Below are 24,288 nucleotides of genomic sequence, written 5' to 3'. Positions count from 1 at the left end.
GAAACTCAAAACATTGAATGATGTGATCACCAAGTGTTCTAAGATGTTTAGTGAAACTAATCACCTTGAAATAAGGCCAACATACAAACTCCAGGCCAGTTTTACTGTAAACATTGACTGGTGTCCTAAGTTCTAAGGGAGAAAATAGACCAAGAGCTGAAAAGATTTGAAATGTAAAATATTATCACAACAGTTGGACAGAATAATCATGCTAATCCAACACTGTGAATAAGAAAGGAAAAAGCCATGGGTAAGCGCATGAGGACTTTATAAAGTAACTGTAAATTAAAGGTAATTTAATACAAGGATCCAATTATAATACTCAAGATTGAAAGTTTTCAAAATTAAATCTGCACAAATGCCTACCTGCAACTTGAAATGCTCAATGAGTCAAAGTCATAATTGACTATTAATTCCACATGGATCCATTTTAATTTCATAGACTGTCATTTGATTTTGCTTCACCCTCCAGAATTTTTCAAGGGTTAAGTAAACAAAAATTCTAAGGAATTCAGGATGGTCTTCATGACATATTGACTTCAGCTCCAAACAGGTAGATACATGGTGATGATGAAGGTGCTCCAGCATTTAGAAAACCATGATATTCAGGTGAAAGTAATTCAATGTCTCAAAATTCAGCAGAGTACTTGTAGTATAGAGTAGACAAAGTTGGGCAACAGCTTTCCCAGAGCAGAGGGTAAAGTCACCAGGCTACAGAGAGATGTGACTGGTGATGGTTTAACCTGAGAATCACCATACCTCACACAAGCAGAGATGGTGAGAAGGAGAGCCCTGCTTGGTAACCATAGCCAGTGTGGGAATTGAACCGACGCTTTCGGTATTACTCTGCATTACAAACCAGACATTCAGCTAACTAAGCTAACCAATCTGAAGCAAGGTGCAAGCAAAAAGAAACATGTCACAGCCTTAAAACATGTCTGAGTTCTGATCCTTTTCTTTGGCTTTCATGAATTATTACAGTTAATTCATATCAAATTTGACAACTTTATAACAGCCATTGAGTAAACTTTTGAGGGAGTCTAGTCCATGGTTCTGGACAAGGGAGTGTGACAAATTATTCAAGTTGTCTAAAAGTAAATTGGAAAGTGGTATAATGTTTGTGTATTATACTGTGTCCAAAAACCATTCAGCTAGCATGTGGTGCCTCTTCAAAAAAAGTAGGTGCTGGGTCTCTAGAAGTTGGATAATGGTGAGAAAAAACCAATTGTATTTGTATCATGGCTGAAAATGTGTTGCTGGAAAAGCACAGCAGGTCAGGCAGCATCCAAGGAGCAGGAGAATCGACGTTTCGGGCATGAGCCCTTCTTCAGGAATGAGGAGAGTGTGTCAGGCAGGCTATGATAAAAGGTAGGGAGGAGGGACTTAGGGGAGGGGCGTTGGAAATGCGATAGGTGGAAGGAGGTTAAGGTGAGAGTGATAGGCCGGAGTAGGGGTAAGGGTGGAGAGGTCAGGAAGATGCTGAGTTCATGGGTTGGGACTGAGACAAGGTGGGGGGAGGGGAAATGAGGAAACTGGAGAAATCTGAGTTCATCCCTTGTGGTTGGAGGGTTCCCAGGCGGAAGATGAGGCGCTCTTCCTCCAGCCGTCATGTTGCTATGGTCTGGCGATGGAGGAGTCCAAGGACCTGCATGTCCTTGGTGGAGTGGGAGGGGGAGTTGAAGTGTTGAGCCACGGGGTAGTTAGGTTGGTTGGTCCGGGTGTCCCGGAGGTGTTCTCTGAAATGTTCCGTAAGTAGGTGGAATGTCTCCCCAATATAGAGGAGGCCACATCGGGTACAGCGGATGCAGTAAATGATGTGTGTGGAGGTGCAGGTGAATTTGTGATGGATATGGAAGGATCCCTTGGGGCCTTGGAGGGAAGTAAGGGGGGAGGTGTGGGCGCAAGTTTTGCATTTCTTGCGGTTGCAGGGGAAGGTGCCGGGAGTGGAGGTTGGGTTGGTGGGGGGTGTGGACCTGGCGAGGGAGTCACGGAGGGAGTGGTCTTTTCGGAACACTGATAGGGGAGGGGAGGGAAATATATCCCTGGTGGTGGGGTCCATTTGGAGGTGGCGGAAATGACGATGGATGATATGATGTATATGGAGGTTCGTGGGGTGGTAGTTGAGGACCAGTGGGGTTCTTTCCTGGTGGCGATTGGAGGAGTGGGCTTAAGGGTGGAGGACCGGGAAGTGGAGGAGATGCAGTGGAGGGCATCGTCGATCACGTCTGGGGAGAAATTGCGGTCTTTGAAGAAGGAGGCCACCTGGGTTGTTCGGTATTGGAACTGGTCCTCCTGGGAGCAGATGCGGCGGAGGCGAAGGAATTGGGAATATGGGATGGCATTTTTACAGGGGGCAGGGTGGGAGGAGCTGTAGTCTAGGTAACTATGCGAGTTGGTCGGTTTATAGTAAATATCCATGTTGATTTGGTTGTCCGAGATAGAAATGGAGAGGTCTAGGAAGGGGAGGGAGGAGTCTGAGACGGTCCAGGTAAATTTGAGGTCGGGGTGGAAGGTGTTGGTAAAGTTTGGCAGAGGAGATGACCTGGGGTGTGCAGTGAGAGAGAGACTCACTGAAATCCTTGCAGAGGGAGGAAGAGAGCTTCTTCAAGGAAGGCTTCCTTGCAAGAGGATTTTGCATTTGCATCATGTACCTGGAGTGCCAGTGAGTGCAATTATGAACAAATAGAGCATGAAGTTTGCATGATTTTTTTGGAGTAAGAAAATTTTGGAAATACTTGTGTGATCATAGTTCCACAATCAAAACTGATTGTGAACAACTGAAAGCTACTTTGAATCCAAAGACTCCAATAGCTATTTTAGGTGCAGCCCAAATGCAGAGGTGGGCTTTTGCCTGAAATGTCGATTTCGCTGCACTTTGGATGCTGCCTGAACTGCTGTGCTCTTCCAGCACCACTGATCCAGAATCCAAATGCAGAGGTGGCTTTTGGGTTTGTCTGTTTAAAAGTAAAACATTCATTAAAGAGATCAGATGACAACCATTGTAATCCTGGTGCAATGTGTAGATGACCATCCCCACTGACCAGAACTTAATTTCAGATGTGAATGAGCTGTCAGTCACTACAGATGACATTGGTAGAAAAACTCAGAGGGAGTCTATATTGTCAAGGATGCCTGAGTGCATCACAAATCGGTATCCAACACAAATATTGAATTTAAAAATTAGGCCATTTTTATCCATTAAAAATGAGTTGCCATTTGATAAAGGTTGTGCAATGTGGGGAACCAATACTGCACTTCCAGAAATGTACAGATTACTCATTTATCATGAATGAGGGTCTAAAAGTAGCTAGTGCAATACCAAATATGTTGGTTTTAATGTTCCAAGCATTTTTAGATTTGGTGATTGTTCCATTAGATTGGAAGATTGCCCAGAGGATTGGCTAGCTCATGGGAAACACAAAATGGCCATAAGTGGGTCATTTTTTTTCATTGGCAATATGTAACATACAATGTGCCATAGGAATCAGTGCTGGTGTCTCAGCTTCTTACAACTTAAATAAATGACTTGGATGGGGGCTCTTGTAATGCCATGGTGGTGTCCCTTTCTCTGAGCAAGAAGGGTCCCACTTGTTCCAAAGGTGTGTAATAATGTCTCAGCACAGGTTGATTAGAAAATATCGAAAGGACTAAATTTGCTGAGGTTACAAATATAAGTCGGAAAGAAACTTGTGATGAAGACATAAGGGGGATAGATAGGCTAATGAGTGGACAAAGATCTGGCAAATAGAATATAATGTGGGAAAATATGAAATTGTCAATTTTGTCAGCAAGTCTAAAAATTAACATATTATTTAAATAATGAGAGATCACAGAACACTGAAATTCGAAAGAATCTGGGTACCCTAATACATGACTCACAATAGGTTAGTGGTGCAGGTATAGCAAGTAGTTAGAAAAGTTAATAGAATGTTAATAGTGAAATGTACTAAATACAAAGATCATGCTTGAGAAACATTAGGCATTGGTGAGACCACATCTCGAGTACTGTGCTCAGTATTGGTCTTCTAATTCAAGGAATGAGTTAACTGTATATGAAGGAATTCAGAGATCGATTTGAGTAATATCTGGAATGGGTGCTTTATCTTTTCAGGAAATATTGGACAGACGAGGTTGGTTTGGAAGAGTAAGAGGTGGCTTGATTGAAGTGCAAATGATCCTGAGGGAGTGTGTGTGGAAAGAATGTTTCCTGTTGTAGAGAATTTAGAACTGAAGTCATTGTTTCAAAATAAGGACTTGCCTATTTAAGACTGAGCTAAGAAATATTTTCTCTCACAGGATCATAAATCTTTGAAAATTTCTTCCTCAAAAGATGGCAGAAGCAGAACTTGAATATTTTTAAAGCAGACCAGGCAGATTCTTGATAAGCAAAGAGATGAAAGGTTATCAAGGTTGGGGGACTGTAGTGTAACCAGGTCAGACATAGCCTTATTGAGTGACACTCAAAGGGCCAAGAGCAGTATGCCTGCTCCTAATTTGTATGCATTATACAAAACTTTAAAAGATTTTGCTTAGTTTGATGGATGCTTTTGGTTCCTGGAAGAAGCTGTGTCTGACAACAGACTTCAATGACTTCAGAAAAGATTCCAAATGTCATGAAATTAATGGTTAACGCATATCATCCTACCTTGAAAGGAGCAGTACAGCATGCAGTACAGATTGTTAAACATACTGTTGTTAAACAAATAGTACAGATAAACTAGAAGAAATGTCAGATGCCACTGAAGTATAAACTGGTGAATATTTATTGCAACATACCTCATACTACTACTGACAGAACACCAGCTGAATTGTTTCACAGAAAAGAGCCTAGAAACACTTTGCTAAAGTCTCTTTTATTACTGTCAGTAGATTAAAAAAATTGAGACAGAAACAGAGTCGCTATGTGGGTAAGAGAGAAAGAAGTATGAAGTTGACCCAGAAGGTTAAGGTAAAAGAACGCAAGAGGATGAAGTGGTTATCAGGGAGAGTTCAAAAATGTGCTATCTTCACATATATTTAGTTAAGATGTTTGATAATGGAAATGTTAGGATGAGTCAAATAGTTCTGATGTATTGGATCATTGGTATATGAATACCAGTAGTTATTCCAACACAAGTTGTGAATGAAACTGATTCAAACCTTGAGTCAGAGTCAGAAAGTCATGTCTGATGAAGTGTGAAATCAGTCCCTGTTAGAGAAAACATCTCCTCAGTCTCAGACCAGAACAGATAAAAGCCCTGCCTCAAGAGTTGAATATTTGAATCAAGAAAGGAGGAATGTCTTAGTAATTGGAAAGTGTTTAAGTTTGATTTGTTAATAAATGGAAACAAGTGATACATTTAGGGTGGCAAGGGGGCTCAGTGGTTAGCTCCATTCCTGATGAAGAGCTTTTGCCCGAAATGTCAATTTCCCTGCTCCCCAGATGCTGCCTGACCTGCTGTGTTTTTCCAGCACCACTCTAAGTTAAACACTGGATTCCAGCATCTGCAGTCCTGACATTTGCCTGGCTCAGTGGTTAGTACTGTTGCATCATAGTGCCAGGGACCTGAGTCCAATTCCACTCTCAAGTCACTGTCTGTGTGAAGTCTACACATTCTTCACATGTCTGCATTGGTTTTCTCTGAGAGCTCCAGTTTCCTCACACAGCAAAAAGTTGTGGATTGGCCATGCTAAATTGCCCATAACATCCAGGTGAGATGGATTAACTGCAGGGTTATGGGGATTTGGTGGAGTGCTCATTGAAGGGTCAGCATGGCTTTGATGGGCTGGCTGTAGGGATTCTTTGATTCGATATAAGTTGTATGGAATTTGAACATTAAATCATATATTCATTAAGGAGGTAGGAGTGTATCAGCACCTTCTTTTGGCCATTGTATACTAATGTTAATAACAAGAATAAATGAGCTTTAGTTTGGTGTTGATTTTCTACGTGTTGCACACTATTTTAGTTTGTCCTCCAAATATAAAGTTTAATGCAGATTTACTAATTGTTCATGTTTTCCACATGATCTGGATAATAACTTGTATAGGACCAGGACAATAATTGCCTTGACCTGTTCATTCACACTAGCTTGCCTATGTAAAAGGAACCATTCTCATGTCAGAATGACTTGGCTGAAAGCACATTTAATATTGTTTTTGTACCACATTTAAAATGAGACTGATGAGCTATAGACACATATTGGACATCCCCAGAAGTTTACACTTTGAAATCTATGCCCCTGTGGTGTCGTTACTTTTTTCACATAGATCGCTAAAGGAGATCCTAAGGCAAGCTGGAGGGGATAGATAAACAATCAGGCAGGCCACAGTGCTCATTGTCTTTTTACCAGGTTGAATTTCCTTTGTAACATTAATTTGAATGGTGGAAACTCATGAATGTTTCTTTACAGTCGGATCAGGTTTTATGCCTTTTTTAAGCTCAGAGGTATTATCATATTTCTCATTTTTTTCTTTTCTCCCTACTCATTTGCTAACTGTTTCCAATATTCAATTAAGCACATTATTGTATCTCCTGAATTTCTGTGGGTTTATTAATCTCACCAAATCGTGCTGACTTTTTGTTATTTGCAAATCGGAAGCCTTCCTCCTCTCCTCCTTTTCAAGCCTACATTTTAAAAATCTGCTGTCTCATCATCAGCATTTCATTATTTTTGTTTCAGAGGCTTCAATGGTCCTTGAAAGATCTGGTAGCAACTTTGGAGAAATCCATGATGTGCATAAGAATGTAGTCATGTAAAATATTTTAGCAGGAAACATGTGAATTTCACTGCAGAATGTTGAGGTTGTTTTAATTGAGGCTTTGAGTTGAATCTACAACAATGCAGGGTAGGATTGCTTAGGGCCGTAACACAGGTCTATACCAATCTCTTCTGCCTAGATTTGGAGATGCCGGTGCTGGACTGGGGTGTACAGAGTTAAAAATCACACAACACCAGGTTATAGTCAAACTGTTTTAATTCGAAGCACTAGCTTTTGGACCACCTGATGAAGGAACGGCACTCCGAAAGTTAGTGCTTCCAATTAAACCTGTTAGACTATAACCTGTGTTTTTGTGATTTTTAACCTTCTGCTTAGAGGTCTGTTAGAATCACAGATCATAGAATCCCTAATTCTCAAACAAATCAGCATGCATAATGCAGGAATGCTTCAACAGCTGGAGTAGATATGTATAAAGCTGCCATTGTCAAGATGTCTAGGCCACTTTTCAAGCTGAAAGGCAGCAGGGCTAAACATTAAATACTTGAACTAAACCTGGCAACTTTAATCATATGCAGTTTCTTTCAGACTCAAATCAAGCCAGAGATCTGTGTCTAACCTGGAGGTAGGTTGGTTTGCAGCACAGAGTAAGATCAGATTGATTTTGGTTCTTTGCCCTTGTTATAATATTTTTGAACACCTGCCAGTATGTAACACAATCATTGAAGAGCAGCTGATGGATCTAGAAGTAGGAAATGATTTGGGGTGATCAAATTGATAAATTTGCATCTTGAGCGAATGGAAATAAAAACAATCTATCGCAGCAGGTATTTTTTGATAGGAATTCCTGGATGGATTAAATGCAGTCTCAGCTTTTACATGGTCTTCCCTCAAAGTGCAGTAGGTGGTGTACAGCTGGTTAAATAACTGAACCACTCCCCCCACACAAGGCAGAATAGAGACCTTTCCCCTATATCACTTCGTTCGTGTCTCTGAAAAACTTAATCAGTCCAAAAGTCAGGATTGAAAAGAGCCCAGCAATAAGTTGATGCTTCTGTCAGTCACATACTATCTGGTTTTTAAGAACAGATGCGCCAGAAATGGTACTAAAGTGATTTTCACATGAAACCCCCCCAATACAGAATGTTCATTCCTGTCTAGGCCTTTTGACAATGTGATGTGTTAATTTGCTGTCATTAATCTCCCTAATAATTTAAAAATTCAAGTCTAGTTAGCGTTTCAAATATTTTAAGGGGTACAGATATGAGTATGTTATTGCATGTTAATTTGTTACAGTGGGTACAGATATGAGAATGTTATTGCATATTAATTTGTTACAGAGGGTAGATGGCAATAGATTTCCTTAAATTGAAAACAATAAAGGTGAAATATGATGCAGAAAAATATGTTATCTGACAATATTATTGTTCTTCATTTAAAATATAAATGTATTCATTTAAATATATAAATAGGCCAAATGATGAGAAATGTTTGGCTTTACAAGATTATCAAGGCTTAAACTAAATAGAATCATAACTCCTTTAACCTATAAACTATGTCTACTATGCTTTTAAACAATGAGCAGGTAGATAGTCTCATCAGTGATCATTTCTGCAGATGAACTGAGGCAGTGCAGGTTCTGGACAAGTGGGCATCCAGCCACCTCTCACAATCACTCACTTTGCCTCTTGTAAATGACCTCGGACCTGGATGGATTACCTTTTAGAGGGCAGAATTCTACTCTCTCGGGATAGACTGGTGGGCTGGAACACCTTTAAAATGCTGAGAGAGAGCAGGGAGTGGAGTGCCCATGGCCTCGCTACCAACATACCATCTTACGAATGGAAGGAAAGATGGAGGGTGGTATTCCCTCCCAGAAGCCAATTAAGCAACTTTCAAAACCAACTAAGGATCAACTCCTGTCTTCTTTCCACTGGGTGGTGGGCCTTGTGGCATATTAGGAGACGTTGGGGGAATTCTGGTTGCCTCCTTCCAGGCATGTGTGCCTGGGACACCTTAATTGGACACCCTATAGCCTTTGATGGGGAGCACCAGTCAACATGGCTGCCCTTTGGGCAATAGACATCTCTACCATCACGAACCAACACACCTCTTCACCAAATGCTACCTCACTATCCCTAGTGATCTTGAACTCCACTTAAATCATTGTAAGGCTAATATCCCTATGTCCTTTCAGCCAGGTGAAGTGCCAGCCATGATCATCATCCCCAAAGGAGCTGATGGGACTGTTGAGCTGTTAGCAACTCAGAATTAGGTTCTTGTCCCTTACTAGGACCCAGTCCACAAAGGCAAGTTATTACTTGCTAAATGGATCATTAACTGTAGGCAAAATTTCCAGAAAGGCCCAATCAAAGCTGACCAAGACTTTGGTCCATAGCCAGCCCCTGCCTATATGTGAGAGATTTATTGATAAGCAATCTGCTTGTACATAAGAGCCATTCAGAGTTTGATGTACTTCAAACTCTTGCAAAGTCCTGCTAAGAATGATTAGCCCCACTCACATCTTTGAAGATAAATAGCATTCAAATAACAACTACTAAAGATACATGGGAGACAAAATTTGTCAACACCTTTAGCTTCAAGTCTGAGATGTACAACTGATAATGTCCTTCATACTGTTTTGAAGTTTCTTACCTTGGCTTAATTTTGCCCATTTTTAGGAATGTTTCTTCTAGGTTATAGTTTATAACTGGGTCAGATCAATACTTATCGCTAGACAAACAGCTATACACGAGTTTTCCAATTTCCAGACTTAACAGACTATAAAATAAAGTTATAAAATTGCAGCAGAACAGGAAGACAATTAAAAAAGAGCTTTATAAAGTAGCTCCTTCAATTTCAAATTATGGTCTACCTTGGGGAATGCCAAAGTATCTAACTATAATTTACATTTGACAAGATAATGTGAAACTAATGCTAAAGCTTGTTTTGAAAGTGCCCCAGTGGTAGGACTTAACCATTTTAAGAGTACAAGATGAAAAAAGAAAATTGCTGTCACTTAATCTGGCACAAGAGAAACTCTCCTGAAAAACATGGCAATAAAATAAACCCAGTTTATTGCCCTATAAATGTTCAGCATTTTTAACCCCAGTGCTGCCCTGTGGTGGTTCATGTTTTATGCATTCTATATCCTAATCTTGTACCATTTCGAACTGCTTCCTGAATGGTAAGAATATGTTTCCTTGCTGTTGGGTGTCATGGAAGCCCCTTGGGATTGAGGTGGCTCCATTGTTCCTTGTGCTAAGTCTTGATATGGCCCTGCTATTATTTGTATAACTACCACCACGTATTTTATTGCAGATTAAAATTGCCTCCACGTGCACCTATAAATCCAAATATTTCATTTCTCTATACCGTATGCTTCTGATAATAGCTTACCTTTGGAGATGATTCGATGAGTCTTGTATTCCTTCTGTCCCAGCCTCCTCCATCCAAGAACAAGCCATAAACATAAACACCACCAATATCTGCAGGAGGGAATGAATTAACATCTTCCTTCATCATCTTGGTCACTTCGTTATAAAGGATGACACTATCTAGCGCCCAGCCCTTGCTCAGATTCATGCGTGTGGTTTCCTGTCGCATTGCAGTCAAAAAGCCCTGAGGAAAGAAATATCTATCTTAATGAATAGATCAATTTTTGCAGATAACAGATGTACCAGTAACAGAAACACAGATCAATGGATGCATTAGTCAATCCCCTATGAGTTAATGGTATAGATCAATTGAAAATTTGGTAATGTTTCAAAATCTAAAGTTCAAAATTCATAACCATTCAACACATGTGCAGATTGCAAGATGTGATTAACCCAACACCTTATTCCCAATTGTAAAGCCCAATTTGTCATGCTTCACAAAAACAGATGATATGACTATTATGATATTGCTGCTTTTGTGAGCTTGCTGTGTATAAATTGGAGAAAGTGAGTACTGCAGATGCTGGAGATCAGTTAAAAGTGTCATAGGGGAATGGTGGAAGTGAGCTGACACATAAATATGAGGGTGGAGGTGGAGCTTGGAGAAAGATAGCTGGGAAGGCAGTAGATTGATTCTGGTGAGTGGTGATGATAGGTCAGAGGGGAGGGTGGAGCAAATAGGTGGGAAGGCAGATGGGCAGATAGGGCCGTTCAAGAGGGCGGTGTCGAGTTGGAGGATTGGATCTGGGGTGAGGTGGGGGGAGGGGAGACGAGGAAACTAGTGAAATTGATGTGGATTGGCTTCTTGGATTCCTACAAATAACAGTGAATATATTTCAAAGTACTTAAATGGGTGTACAGTGTTTTCGGATGTTCTGTAATCATGAACAATGTTATACAAAGAAGTCTTACACTACTGGTACAGTGGAAGAAAATGCGGTAACGTTTTTGTGATTGACAATAATAAGAACACAAGAAATAGGAACAGGAATAAATCATTATGGACTGTTGAGCCTACTCTGCCATTGTATATGATCAGGATGACCTTCAGCCAATTTCCTATTCACTCCCCCATATCATACAATTTTCTGACAGATCAAAATCTATCTTTTCCAATTTTAGATATATTCTGTGATGGAGACTCCATAACCTTCTGGGCTAGAGAATTCCAAAGATTCACAACCCTTTGAGTGAAATCATTTATCCTCATCTCTACCCTAAATTATCCAATCCCTTTGTTCTGGGATTTTGTGTTTTCGATTCCTGACCAGCAGAAATAAGCTTAGTGTCCAGCCTATCAAGGCTCCTGAGAATCTTGTACATTTTAATTAGATTGCCTCTCATTCTTCTAAACACCAGAGAATATAGATCCAGTTTGGTCAGCTTCTCTTTATGGGATAACTGTTCATCCCAGGAAAAAATTTAATGAACCACCATTGTACTGTCTCCAATGTAAGTATGTCTAATCTTAAATAGGAAGACCAAAACTGCACATGGGACTCCAGATATGGTCTCACTGAAACATGTTACAATTAGAGGAAGACTTCTCTATACCTGTATTCAAATCCCCTTGCAATAAAAGCAACATGCTATTTGCCTTCCTACCTAATTGCTGTATCACATGCTAAGTTTCTGTGAACATTGAAATGAGCACAACCAAGTGTCTTTAAACAGCAACATCTACAAGTTTTACACCATTTATGAACTATCCTGCTTTTCTATTCTCATAAAAAAGTGAACAATTTCACTATTCACTACATTATAATCCATCTACTATTCTGCAGCCCACTCACTTAAACTGTTCATTTTTCTTTGCAGTCTCTGTGTATAGTCCCCACAGTTTACCCTTCCACCCAGCAATTGTGGATATATTATTTAGTAATCTAATCTAATCTAATCTGCTGCTTCAACTCAGCCACTAATATGGACTGTAAATAGTTGAGGCTCCAGCACCCCTCTGGCACTCCACTAATTGTTGCTTGCCAGCTTAAAAATACCCCATCTATGTCCAATCTCTGCTTCCTGTCTGTTAATCAACCACCTATCCATGCAACTAATATATCCCTCAACTCAATGAGTCCCTATTCTGCCTATCAATCTTTTGTACAACATCCCATCGTACACCTTTTGGAAATCTAGATCTACATCAACTGTGTTTTCCCTTTAATTTCTTTACTAATTACATCCGCAAAAATCTTTAATAAGTTTGTCAAACAGGATTTTCTTATCATATTTTGCTTTTCTAAGTGCACTGTTAAGGCTTCTGAAATAATAGATGCCAGCATTTTCCCAACCATTTATGTTAGACGAATTGACCTGAAGCACCCTGTTTTCTCTCTCTCTCCTTTCTGAAAAACAATGTAACATTTGACAACTTCACATCTGTTGGCAGTGTTCCTGAGTCAAAGGATTTTTTGTAAATTAATAACCAGTATATCCACTATCTTTTAATTCAAACACCAGTATAACTCCTATAAAGGTTGTGGGAGTTGCCAACACACGTACTGCAGTGCATTCCACATGTTGTTTCGTGTTGTATCACGACTAGTACTGCCATTTTTTCTCCAATTTATTTATTTAGTTATTGAATTAAGACGTAGTATACACAGCCAGAATAATATGACAGGAGTTTGCACTTCATTAGCTTGGAGACAAAGAAAGAAAGCTCACCAATTACTGAGGTGATAAAACAGGTAGAAGATGGAACAATCTTTTTTCTTATGTACTACTCTTGGACATGAACAAATTGCTATAACACTCTATCTACATCTCAGACAGACACCATCTCCTGGCAGTGTGCCCCATTCACAAATGATTATAGACTCTTTGAAAATGGACCATAAATGCATTTAAATGCTTGTTGTTAGAAATGATTGTACCCTTGATTGCAGTGTTTGTTGATATCAGGCTTTATCTAACTGAAGGAATGTAAATGTCATAAATGGCTTCCTCTGAATTAGTGGTTTTTTTTCTCTCAATGTAATGAAGCCTGCAACAAAAGCATTGGCAGAGCTTCAGTGCTCTGTGGAGATGGGCTGGTTCAGTGGCAACTGATTGTCTGCCTTCATCAATGAGAGAATGTTTCTGAGCTCCAACTGAATTCCAATCAGGTAATGAAGTGCTTACTGATGGTCTTCTCAGCCAATCACAAACCTGGATGCTGATGCCCCATCTTGCAGAAGCTGGATTGGGTTCCAGAGATTGTTGCTGGAAGCCTAGTCTTCAAGGAAACCAATGGTGAGACATTAGGTTGTTTTCTTCCAAGTCTTATGGGATTGGAATTGTGGGATGGGTGGTGAGCAAGTGGATTGGAGCCAGAAGGAAAAAACAGTAAAACTGGAAAATGAGACACACTGGTCCAACTTGACTTATGTACTTAAATTGGAGAAACTGTATGACAAGTGTGTTCATTTCCAAATATTACTGCTTCTTTATCCTGTTTGCCAAACTCTAGTGAGACAAGGGCTAGAAGTAAATTTAAGTATCCTCCCCTGCCCCCAAACTGGCACAAATGGGTATCACTGGCTAGGTCAGCACGCTTTTCCCAGACAGTGGTCGTTGGTCTTCTTGAGCCACTGCAGTCCGTGGGATGTAGGAACGGCTCATTCGGTTGGGAATTGAGTTCCAGAATTTTCATCCAGCAACAGTGAAGGAACGGCAGTAGATTTCCAAAACTATCAATATGTTCCTCAGCATGCATGATGAGTATATATGAAATGAAGGGTGAGGGCTGGAGCAATGTTTCATGGTTTATTATTTATATTTATATTTTGGATTCAGTGTTAAATCTATCAGTACTTCTCCACACCCAACAACTCCTTCACTTCTTCCAGCGCTGTCTGCCCCAATTCCTAAACCAACCTGTCATACCTCTCCAAATTGGATGAAAAAAAAATCTAGCATCTTTCTTTTATTCACTGATGGGATGTGGGCTGCTGCTTGGCCAGCATTTACTGCCAGTCCCTCGTTAGCTTTGAGAAAATGGTGGTGAGCTGTGCCCTTGAACTGCTGCAGTCCATTTGATGTTGGTACACCCGTAATACCCTTCGGGAAAGAATTCCATGATTTTGACCAAAAGCCACTGAAGGAATGGCAAAATATTTCCAAGTCAAGATGGTGAGTGGTTTGGAGGTAAACTTGCTTGTGGTAGTGTTCCCATGTAACTGCTGCCATTTTCCTTTTGTATTAAAGTGATCATGGGTTTGGATGGTGTTGTCTAAAAACTCTATCGAAGGAGCATCTGGGCAGTTGTTTGGAAAGGTCAGATTCAACAATCAGACATTCTCCCAACTCCGGCCACACAACCTGGAGGGAAAAGCCGGACCAAATGTAAAAGTCCAGGTTCAACTTCAGGCCACTGGCAAGTCTACATCGATGTACCTGGAGAGAATAGTTTAAGTATAAAATAAGTCTGTAGAGGATAGTGGTGATGGAATTGACAGGATCCTTCGATCTTCCTGACTGTAGATTGTTGATGGCAGTAACCTAAATAACTCTGAGAATGTTAAATCTGAAAGCATAGGTCCATATGAGACTGAGAAGCATATACAAAGGGAGAACAATAACATTTTAAAAATTTGGTAAATAAATTGATGTGGTGCAGCTTGTGGTCAACCATCAAAATTGATGTTTAAAATTGATCCATTCAGTATTTACAACGCTATAAAAAGGGATTTTCATTTTCTCACTGTCAGAAAATATAAACTTTCAGAACAGGTTAGCAGTTTTAAAAATATATATTTCAATTACTTCCAGAAAATCCTGCTGGAAGTATTTTACTAATTCATCACAGGCTTGTTAATAGTAACCGTAAAATAAATTAACATATCTTAACATTCTTAAAACAATAAAATTAAGACAATTGTGTGATTTAACAACTATTAATAAGCACTGACTTCTGTTTAAATGCAATCCTGAAGGAAAGACCAGTAAAACTTGCAAATGGTACATATTTGTATATCTGACTATTCTTGCATACTTCAGAATGGAGCTCCAGTATGACCAGTATGTTCATTTCCAAGTATTATTTTTTTAAACTGGCTGTTACCTCTAAGATTCTTTTAGTGTATTTTTCTAACCTGAGGATTAAAGAATCCTGTCATCCAGAACTGGTTTGGTCTTCCATCAAAAATCCAGGTTTGGAATTGTTGGTTTCTTTCAAGCAGCTCAGTAAACCAGAATCCGAGAGTAGCAGACTCCCAGGAAATTTTGAACCAGATCTTTGGAATCCGAGCATCGTACATGTTATCAAGAGCATCTCTCAGGTCCTCAGACATTATAATTGTTCCTAGATAGAAGAACAAAAACATTTGGTTCAAGGAAACATGGCAATGAGATGCTGAAGCAATTCTTCAGTCATTGTATTTTAGAAAATTATTTTCACCAAAGCCAAAGTTTCAAGTTGAATTTTTTCTGTTTTGTTATTCTTCTTCCTCCATAATCCACCAGAATTGCTAATAACCTCCACACACCAAGCCAGCCATTTGAGGTTCATTCATGGAAATATGCTGTAAATATTCTGCCAACTGGCCATAAGCATATTTAAAGAATCTCATTATTGTGAGCACTTAACATATTCTCATTTATTTACTGGAGTGGTTACATTTCATTGTTAGAAATTATGGAGAGAGGAAATAAATCAGACCAAATTCATGCCAATTTAAATGTATTCTTTATTTCAGCCAATTTCAACTTTTGTTTAGATTCACTCGTGGCATGTGGGCATCACAGCCTGGCCCAGCAACTACTGCTTATCCCTAGTTGCCCTTGAGAATGTGGTGGGGAGCTGCCTTCTTCGACTTCTGCAGTCCATGTGCTGTGGTAGACCCACAATAGCATTAGGGGGAATTCCAGAATTTTGACCCAGAAATACTGAAGCAATAGCGATATATGTCCAGGTCAGGATGCTGAGTGGTTTGCAGAAGTATTAATAATTGGTGGTGTTCCCATGCATCTGCTGTCCTTGTCCTTCTAGAAAATAGTGGTTGTGTGTTTGGAAGATGCTATCTTTGGTGAGTTCTTGCAGTGCATCTTCTGGATAGGACATCATTGCTGCTATTGGGTATCAGTGATTGAGAGAGTGGACAACTGTGGATATGGTGCCAATCAAATGGCTGTTTTGTTTTGGGGAAGTGGGGAGTATTCCACCATACTCCTGAATTGTGTCTTGTAGTTGGTGGACAGACTTTAGGGAGTCTGGGTGTGAGTTACTTGCTGTAGTATTGTTAGACCCTGACCTATTCTTATAGTCTTTGTGTTTTATGTGGGGATTCTAGTTGAGTTTCTAGTTGTTGGTAACCCCAAGAATGTTGGTAGTAGGGAATTCAGTGATGGTAATACCAATGAATGTCAAGAGGTGGTCAATGCCTAGCATTTCTATGACATATATGTTACTTACCACTTGTCAACCCAAGCCTGGGTACCGATTGATGAATTAATTGATTTATTGTTGTCACATGTACTGAGAAAAGAGTTGTTTATGTGCTATACAGACAGATTGTACCATACAAAGTGCATCAGGATAACAGAACAGAGTCCAGAATACAGTGTTACAGCCACATCGAAGGTGGAGAGAGAGAGAGAGAGATCAGAATTAACATTTGAGAGGTTTGTTCAAAAGTCTGATAGCAGCAGAAATGAAGCTGTTCTTGAATATGTTCATACATGTATTAAAACTTATGTCTTATGCCTAATGGAAGAGGGTGGAAGAGAGTATAACCGAGGTGGAAAGGGTCTTTAATTATGTTGGTTGTTTTCCCAAGGCCATGGAAATATAGATGGAATTGATGGATGGAAGGCTGGTTTGTTTGATGGACTGAGCAGTGTTCATGACTCTCTTTAGTTTCTCATGGTCTTAGGAAGAGCAGTTGCCATACCACATTGTGATCCATCCAGACAAGATGCTTTCTTATAAAAAATATAAAAAATAATAGAACTCCTTGTGGTCATGCTGAACCTCTTTAACCTCCTGAGGAAGTGGATACATTTTTGTGCTTTCTTGAATATCAGATCGGCATGGGTGGACCAGAACAGATATTGTCCAGGTCTTGATGAATTTGAGTATGAATGTTTCAGTATCAGAGAAATTCTGAATGGCGCTCAACATTGTGCAATCATCAGCAAACATCCACAGTTCTGACCTTATGACGGAAGGAAGGCCATTGCTGAATATAGACTCATTGAGTCATACAGTGCAGAAACATCCCAAATTGACCATGCTGATCAGGTTCCCTAAATCAATCTAGTCCATGTCCCTCTCACCCTTTCCTATCCATGGACACATCTTTTAAATGTTGTAATTCTACTTGCTTCTTCCACTTTCTCTGGCAGCTCATTCCATGGATTCACCATGCTCTGTGTGAAAACGCTGCCCCTCCAGTTTCTTTTAAATATTTCCTCTTTCACCTAAAACTTATGCCCTCTAGTTTTGGACTCTACCTTGGCGAAAAGACCTTGGCTACTCATCTTATCTATGCCCCTCAGGTTTTTACAAATTTCTATAAGATTACACCTCAGTTTCCTCCAGCCCAGGGAAAAAGTCCCAGCCTATCCAAACTGTCCTTATAATTCAAACTCTCCAGTCCTTAGAAGCTTTTTACACCCTTTTGAGTTTAATAACATCCATCTTGTAGCAGGGCAATCAGAACTGTACATAGTGCTTCAAATGTGCCCTTACCAATGTCTTGTACAGCTGTAATATGACATCCCAACTCCTGTACACATCGCTGTGACCAATGAAGACAAAATACTTTCTTCACTACTCTGTCTATCTGTGATGCCAGTTTCAAGGAACTATGTACCTATACCCTATGTACCTGTTTCTGTTTGACAACACTCCCCAGGGCCATACTATTAACTATGTAAATACTGTTCTTTTTGTCTTACCAAAATGCAGCACATCGCATTTATCTAAATTAAATCCCATCTGCTATTCCTTGGCCCACTGGCCCAGTTGATCAAGGTCCTTTTGTGCTCTGAGATAACCTTCTTCAACTGTCCACTATACCACCAATTTTGGTGTCGTCTACAAACTTACTAACAATGCCTCCTATATTTCATCCAAATTGTTTATATAAATAATGAACAACAGTGGACCCAACACTGATCCTTGCAGCACATCGCTGGTCACAGACCTCCAGTCTGAACAACAACTCTCTACTTCCACCCCTCTATCTTCTACCAAGAAGCTTACTTTGTATCCAATTGGCTAGCTCTACCTGGCTTCCATGTAATCTGACCTTAGTAACTAGCCTACCATATAAAACCTCGTCAAAGGCCTTGATAAACTCCATGTAGACAATGTCTGCCAAGCTGCCTTCATCAATCTTCTTGGTTATGTCTTCAAAAAACTCAATCAAGGTTGTGAGACATGATTTTCTGCACACACAACCGTATTGACCATCCCAAATCAGTCTTTGCCTTTCCAAATACATATAGATCCTATCCCTCAGAACTCTCCCAACAACTTACCCACCACTGATGTCAGGCTCACCAGTCTGTAGTTCCCTGGTTTTCCTTACAGCCTTTCTTAAACAATGGTAAAACATCGGTCAATCTTCTGGCACCTCAACTATGGCTGTCAATGATAAAAATATTTCTGCAAGGGAACCTGCAATTTCTTCTCTAGTTTCCCACAATGTCCTGGGACACACTTGATTGTGTTCCAGGGATTTATCTACCTTTCTGCGTTTTAAGATCTTTGGTGTCTCCTCTTCTATAGTGGACTCTTTTCAAGACATCACTGTTCATTTCTCAGAGTTCCCTAGTTTCCATGTCTTTCTCCACAATAATTACTAATGCAAAATATTCATTTAGGATCTTATCCATCTCCTGTGGTTCTATATATAGATGGCCTCATTGATCTTTATGGGATCATATTCCCTCTCTTTTGCCCTTAATGTACTTGTAGAATCTCTTTGGCTTTTCCTTAACCTTAACTGTCACAGTTCTTTCAATTCCTCTTTTTGACTTCCTGATTTCTGCTAGTCTTGCCCTTCAGACTAACAGAAATGCTGTCCCTGAACTCTAATTATCTCATTTTTACAAGCCTCCCACTTGCTTGACATCCCTTTACTGTGAACAGTCTCCCCAAACAACTCTCAAACGTTTCTGTCTAATGCTATCAAAATTAGCCAGTCCCAATTTGGAATTTTAACTTGTGGACCAGGCCTATCCTTTTCCATGACTATTTAAAAATTAATATTATTATGATCACTGGTCCCAAAGTGCTCATCTCAGTCAACTGCCCTGCCTTATTGCCAAGAGAAAAGGTCAGGTTTTGTCCCTTCTCCAGTAGGGCTATCTGTATATTGATTGAGAAAGCAGCTGAAGATGGATGAGCCTAGGACACTATCATGAGGAATATTTGCAGAGTGGTCCTGGAGTTGAGATGACTGACCTCAAACAACCACAACCAACTTCATTTGTGCCAAGTGTGATTCCATCCTACAGAGAGTTTCTCCCCATTCCTATTGACTCAAGCTTTGCTAGGACTCATTGATGCCACACTGAGTCAAATGCCACCTTGATATCAAGTGCAGTCACTCTCAGCTCACCTCTGGAATTCAGCTCTTTTGTTCATGTTTTGAGACAAGGCTATAATGAGGTCAGGAGCTTATCGGCCTTGATGGAACACCAACCAGATATCACTGAGCAGGTTATTGCTGAGCAGGTGTTGCTTTGATAGCACTGTTGATGATACCTTCCATCGCTTTACTGATGATTGAGAGTAGATTGATGGAAAGGTAATTGGCCAGGTTTGATTTGTCCCTCTTTTCATGTATAGAATGTACCTGGGCAATTTTCCACATTGTTGGGGCATTGCCTGTGTTGTAGCTGTACTGGAACAGCTTGGCTAGGAGAGCAGCTAGCTTTGGAATGTAAGCCTTTACTAACATTCATGGAATGCTGTCGGGGCATTAGTTTTTGCACTATTCAGTGCTTCCAAACATTTCCTGATATCACGAGGAGTAATTTCAATTGGCTGAAAACTGGCATCTGTGACAATGGGAACTACTGAAGGTAGCTAAGACGGATCATCCACTTAGCCTTTCTGGCTGCAGATTGCTGTGAATGTGGACTCACCCATCATTGAGGATGGGGATGTTTGTGTTGGAGAACAATTCTGCTGCTGATGATGACCAATTTGGATGCCCAGACTTGAGTTGCTAGATCTGGTTGAAGACTGTCCCATTTAGCAAGGTGATAGGGCCAAGCAACATGTGAAGGCAAAACTCTGCTTCCACAAGGATTGTGCGGTAGTCACTCTTAACAATACTGTCATGGACAGACCTACTTGCAGTAGGCAGATTGGAAAGGATGAGGTCAAGTATGTTTTTCCCTCTTATTGATACCAACTGTCACAGACCTAGTCTAGCACCAATATCATTTAGGACTCAATCAGCTCACTCAGTAGTGGTGCTGCCAAACCAATCTTTGTGGACATTGAAAGAAAAACCCTCACCCAAAGTACATTCTGCTCTCTTGCCACCCCTAGTGCTCTTCCTAAGTGCTGCTCAACATTGATGAACACTGATTCATCAGTCAATGGAGGACGTTACATGGTAATCAGCAAGACGTTTCCTTGCACATGTTTGACCTTGTGTCGTGAGACACTTTTGGAGTTTAGAGTCAATGTTGAAGATTCCTAGGACAACTTCCTCCTGCAAATATATCACTGTATTGCCATCTCTACTGAGTTTGTTCTGTAAGTGAGACAGGATATACTGAGGGTTGGACGTTGTCAGGATGTTATGTATAAGGTATGATTTCATGGCTATGACTATCTCAGTTTGTTATTTGACTTGTCTGTGAAACTAGTGATGTAATATGGATGTGATTACACTGGAGTGGAGGCAAAGGTAATTCAGAAGGGTGGATTGCGGCATTTTAGCTACGAAGAGAGGCTGGATAGGCTTGGGATGAACTATTTCGACAAGAGAAGTCAGAGGGTATTTAATTGAGGTGACAAGATTATGAGGGGAATTGACAAGGTGCACAGGAAGCAGTATTTTTCCTTTAGTTGAAGGGTTAATAACAAAAGGGCATAATTTTAAGGTGAAGAGCAGGATTTTGGAAGTATTTGAGGAAAATATTTTTTCACTCAGAGGGTGGTGGGAATCTCGAATGTACTACTTGGTTGGGGGGGCCGGGCGATGGTTGAGGCAGGAAACTTCACAACCTTTTAAAAATATGTGGATGAGCACTTAAATGTTATAACATTCAACACTATGGTCCACAGGCTGGAAAGTGGGATTAATGTAAATTAACCATTGCAGATTTAATGGGCTAAGGGATCTTCTCTTCATTGTAAGACTCTATGAGACAGTTCTTCAACTTTGGCACTAACCCCCAGATGTTAGTGAAGAGCACTTTGCAGGATCGACAGAGCTGTGTTTGCCTTTGTCATTTGCAGTACCATCTGTTTTCATTTTGTTTTTCCTTTTTAGCAGTTGATACAACTGAATAGCTTGCTAGACCATATCTGAGGGCAGAGTCAAGCACATTGGTGGTGGTCTGGAGTCACATGCGGGTCAGACCAAATAAGGGCAGCAAGAAGTTGTCTAATTTTCTAACAGCTGCAAATGTGTTGCTGGTCAAAGCACAGCAGGTTAGGCAGCATCTCAGGAATAGAGAATTCGACGTTTCGAGCATAAGCCCTTCAATTTTCTAACAATCAATATCATTAGACTCTTAATTCAATTTTTTAAAACAAAATTTAATTCACATTCCATCATCTGCTATGGTGGGATTAAAACTCAGGTCCCTGGGATATTATCTAGATCATTGGAATACTAGCTCATTGATAATACCACAATGCTATCACCTCCCGCCTCTGACTCTCATAAAGTTATTCTTCTACAGCATAAGGTGTTAATGAATAATAATGGTTGTGCAATATGAAGCAAATGGGCTAGGTCGCTTTGCTTGTGTTTATTCACTTTGTTTTTTATTGTCACATATTGCATTAAATATATTAGATGCTGATCAGAAATTATGCATGGCATCTACAGCTTTTTCAAAATCAACCTTAATGATTTTATGTTAGATATCTGAGGCTGATAAAGCAATGTGAATTGTACTGACATTTTCATTTAAAGAATACAGCCTCTGCTAAAATAGCAATTAGGATGACTGGAAATTAACATGTTAAATATTTTATATGTTGGTCTTCCATATCATGATTTCAAAACCTTTTAGTTTAACCTCAGTGTGCTCATACTTAGACTATTTTTTAAAAATCCAGTTTGTTTCCCACCTATTTTTAGCTGTAATTGTTCCAACATGATGGACAAGAAGCATGAAGCTCAGAATACAGAACAGATTTTTAAACATATTATAGTTTGTAAAGTACAGTTTCAGATTGATTTTATGGTGATGCTCCTGTTTGTATTTTCTAAAGGTAGCTTCACTAAGTGTTTCAGGACAGTCTCAGTTACAACATTTTAATCATATCCTTTTAAACAGGACAATTTTAAAAAAAAGAAACCATTACATTTAATTTAGACTCTTATTTCTAAATGTAATTTCACTCAAAGCATGGACATTACACATAAGTCATACTACATGAATATGAATATATGAACATGAATAATGTATAAAAGATATATTACTAGGATAATGTTTAAAGGCTACACAACCTGAAACTGTAAATTACTGTTATTTTTCTTCACATTGATTATAGCACTCATGAATTATTGCTTATGTGGAAAAATAACAAGCATTTCACTATCTTAGGAATCATACTCTATTTACAATACATTCAATAAGTGTATGATAGATCTGCATTATATTGAATTTTTTTGTGCTCTTCAAAAGATGGTGTCAGTTTACATATTTGCAATATGGATAGTAAACTGATAGAGCAGAGCTCCTTCCCATTATAGAACAATCTAACATTCTATCAGTTGAAATCAATATGAAGAATATCTAGTGGACTATAGAACTTGTGATAAATTTGTTCAATTATAACCCAGCTGCTGAAGATAAAAAGTTACTTCTTTTAATGTACAGTGAATTGAGAAGTAATTCTGAGCCTGTGATGACATACTTCTTCAATGCTCTGAGCAACAATTGCACAAGTTAAAATAATAACATTTCTGATTTGAATTCAATTGCAACCTGGGCAGAAACTGTACTCAAAACTGCACTTGCTTCCAAATTGTTTCGTGGCTCAAGCTTTCACTTAAACTCCATTGTTTAGTTACATGGAAAATTGTCTATGAGCAAGTACATTTGAGCACATTTAAGAAAAATTTACCAATGAATTGTGTTCAATATAATGGGTGTCCTTGAAAGAATCATGAAAAATGTTTATACTGACAAATGGATTGAGAATCAGGGAACATTAATTTAAAGTGATTGGCAAAAAAAAATGGAAGCCACATTAAGAGAAACTATTTTACAATATAACTGGTTAGGATCTAGAATGCATGGCCTGGGAATTTATTGGAGGTGGATTCAATCATAGCTTTAAGGCACTGGGTGATTATTTAAAAGAATTGCAGGACTGCAGGGAAAAGGTGGGCAAGTAAGACTAGCTGAGTTATGCTAAAGCAGAAACACGATGGGCAAAATTGCCTCCTAATGTTGTGTTGTCTAATTTTAATGTGTAAGAGTTGTACACTAATGAAGTTTTATTTTAGTAAAAAGATTGCCTAATATACATTTAATGAGATACCTGATATAACTGAAATGACGTTCAAAAATGACTCAAAAGCATTTACTAGTTTTCAATACACAGTAGTCAGTAGATGAAGAAATTTGCTTATCTGGCAGGCTGGGCTTTTGCAAGTTGATGAGAGAACCAACTAGGTGGAAACTCTGATGCATCAGCCCATGACAGTTGTGAAAGAAAGAACCACCAAAGAAATGTAGTGATGAAATCCCATCTTCTAAGGACACCTTCTATCATGTTATTTGGCACTCCCATTGTGTCAACTGTGATAATGTCAAAATAGACCTAGCAGCTCAAAACTGAACAGCATTGAGGCTCTAGGCAGCAGAATGGCATTCTGCCACAATCTACAGCCTCATGGCCTGGCGTAAAAGTCACTCTATCATCATCATTAAATCAAGGGACTGTCCTTGTTCAATGGGAAATGTAAGGAAGCCAGGAGCAATGCCAGACATACATAAAATCAAGTGCCAACCT

The 24,288-nt window shown here is 39.5% G+C and overlaps 1 protein-coding gene across 1 annotated transcript in view; it reads right to left on the bottom strand.

Annotated features, from left to right (window-relative positions):
- dnah5l (dynein, axonemal, heavy chain 5 like) overlaps positions 1–24,288 on the bottom strand; it is a 340,633-nt gene that overhangs the window by 4,496 nt on the left and 311,849 nt on the right. The window contains exons 71-72 of the mRNA XM_060825520.1: positions 15,215–15,423; positions 10,099–10,320 (exon numbers count right to left, since the gene is read on the bottom strand). Of these exons, the coding sequence (XP_060681503.1) occupies positions 10,099–10,320; positions 15,215–15,423 (431 nt within the window). The remainder of the gene's footprint in view (positions 1–10,098; positions 10,321–15,214; positions 15,424–24,288) is intronic.

The sequence above is a fragment of the Hemiscyllium ocellatum genome, chromosome 5 (assembly GCF_020745735.1).
Source record: "Hemiscyllium ocellatum isolate sHemOce1 chromosome 5, sHemOce1.pat.X.cur, whole genome shotgun sequence".
NCBI lineage: Eukaryota > Metazoa > Chordata > Chondrichthyes > Orectolobiformes > Hemiscylliidae > Hemiscyllium > Hemiscyllium ocellatum.
Note: the sequence above shows the minus strand (reverse complement) of the source record. Positions and strands in the feature narration are given on the sequence as shown.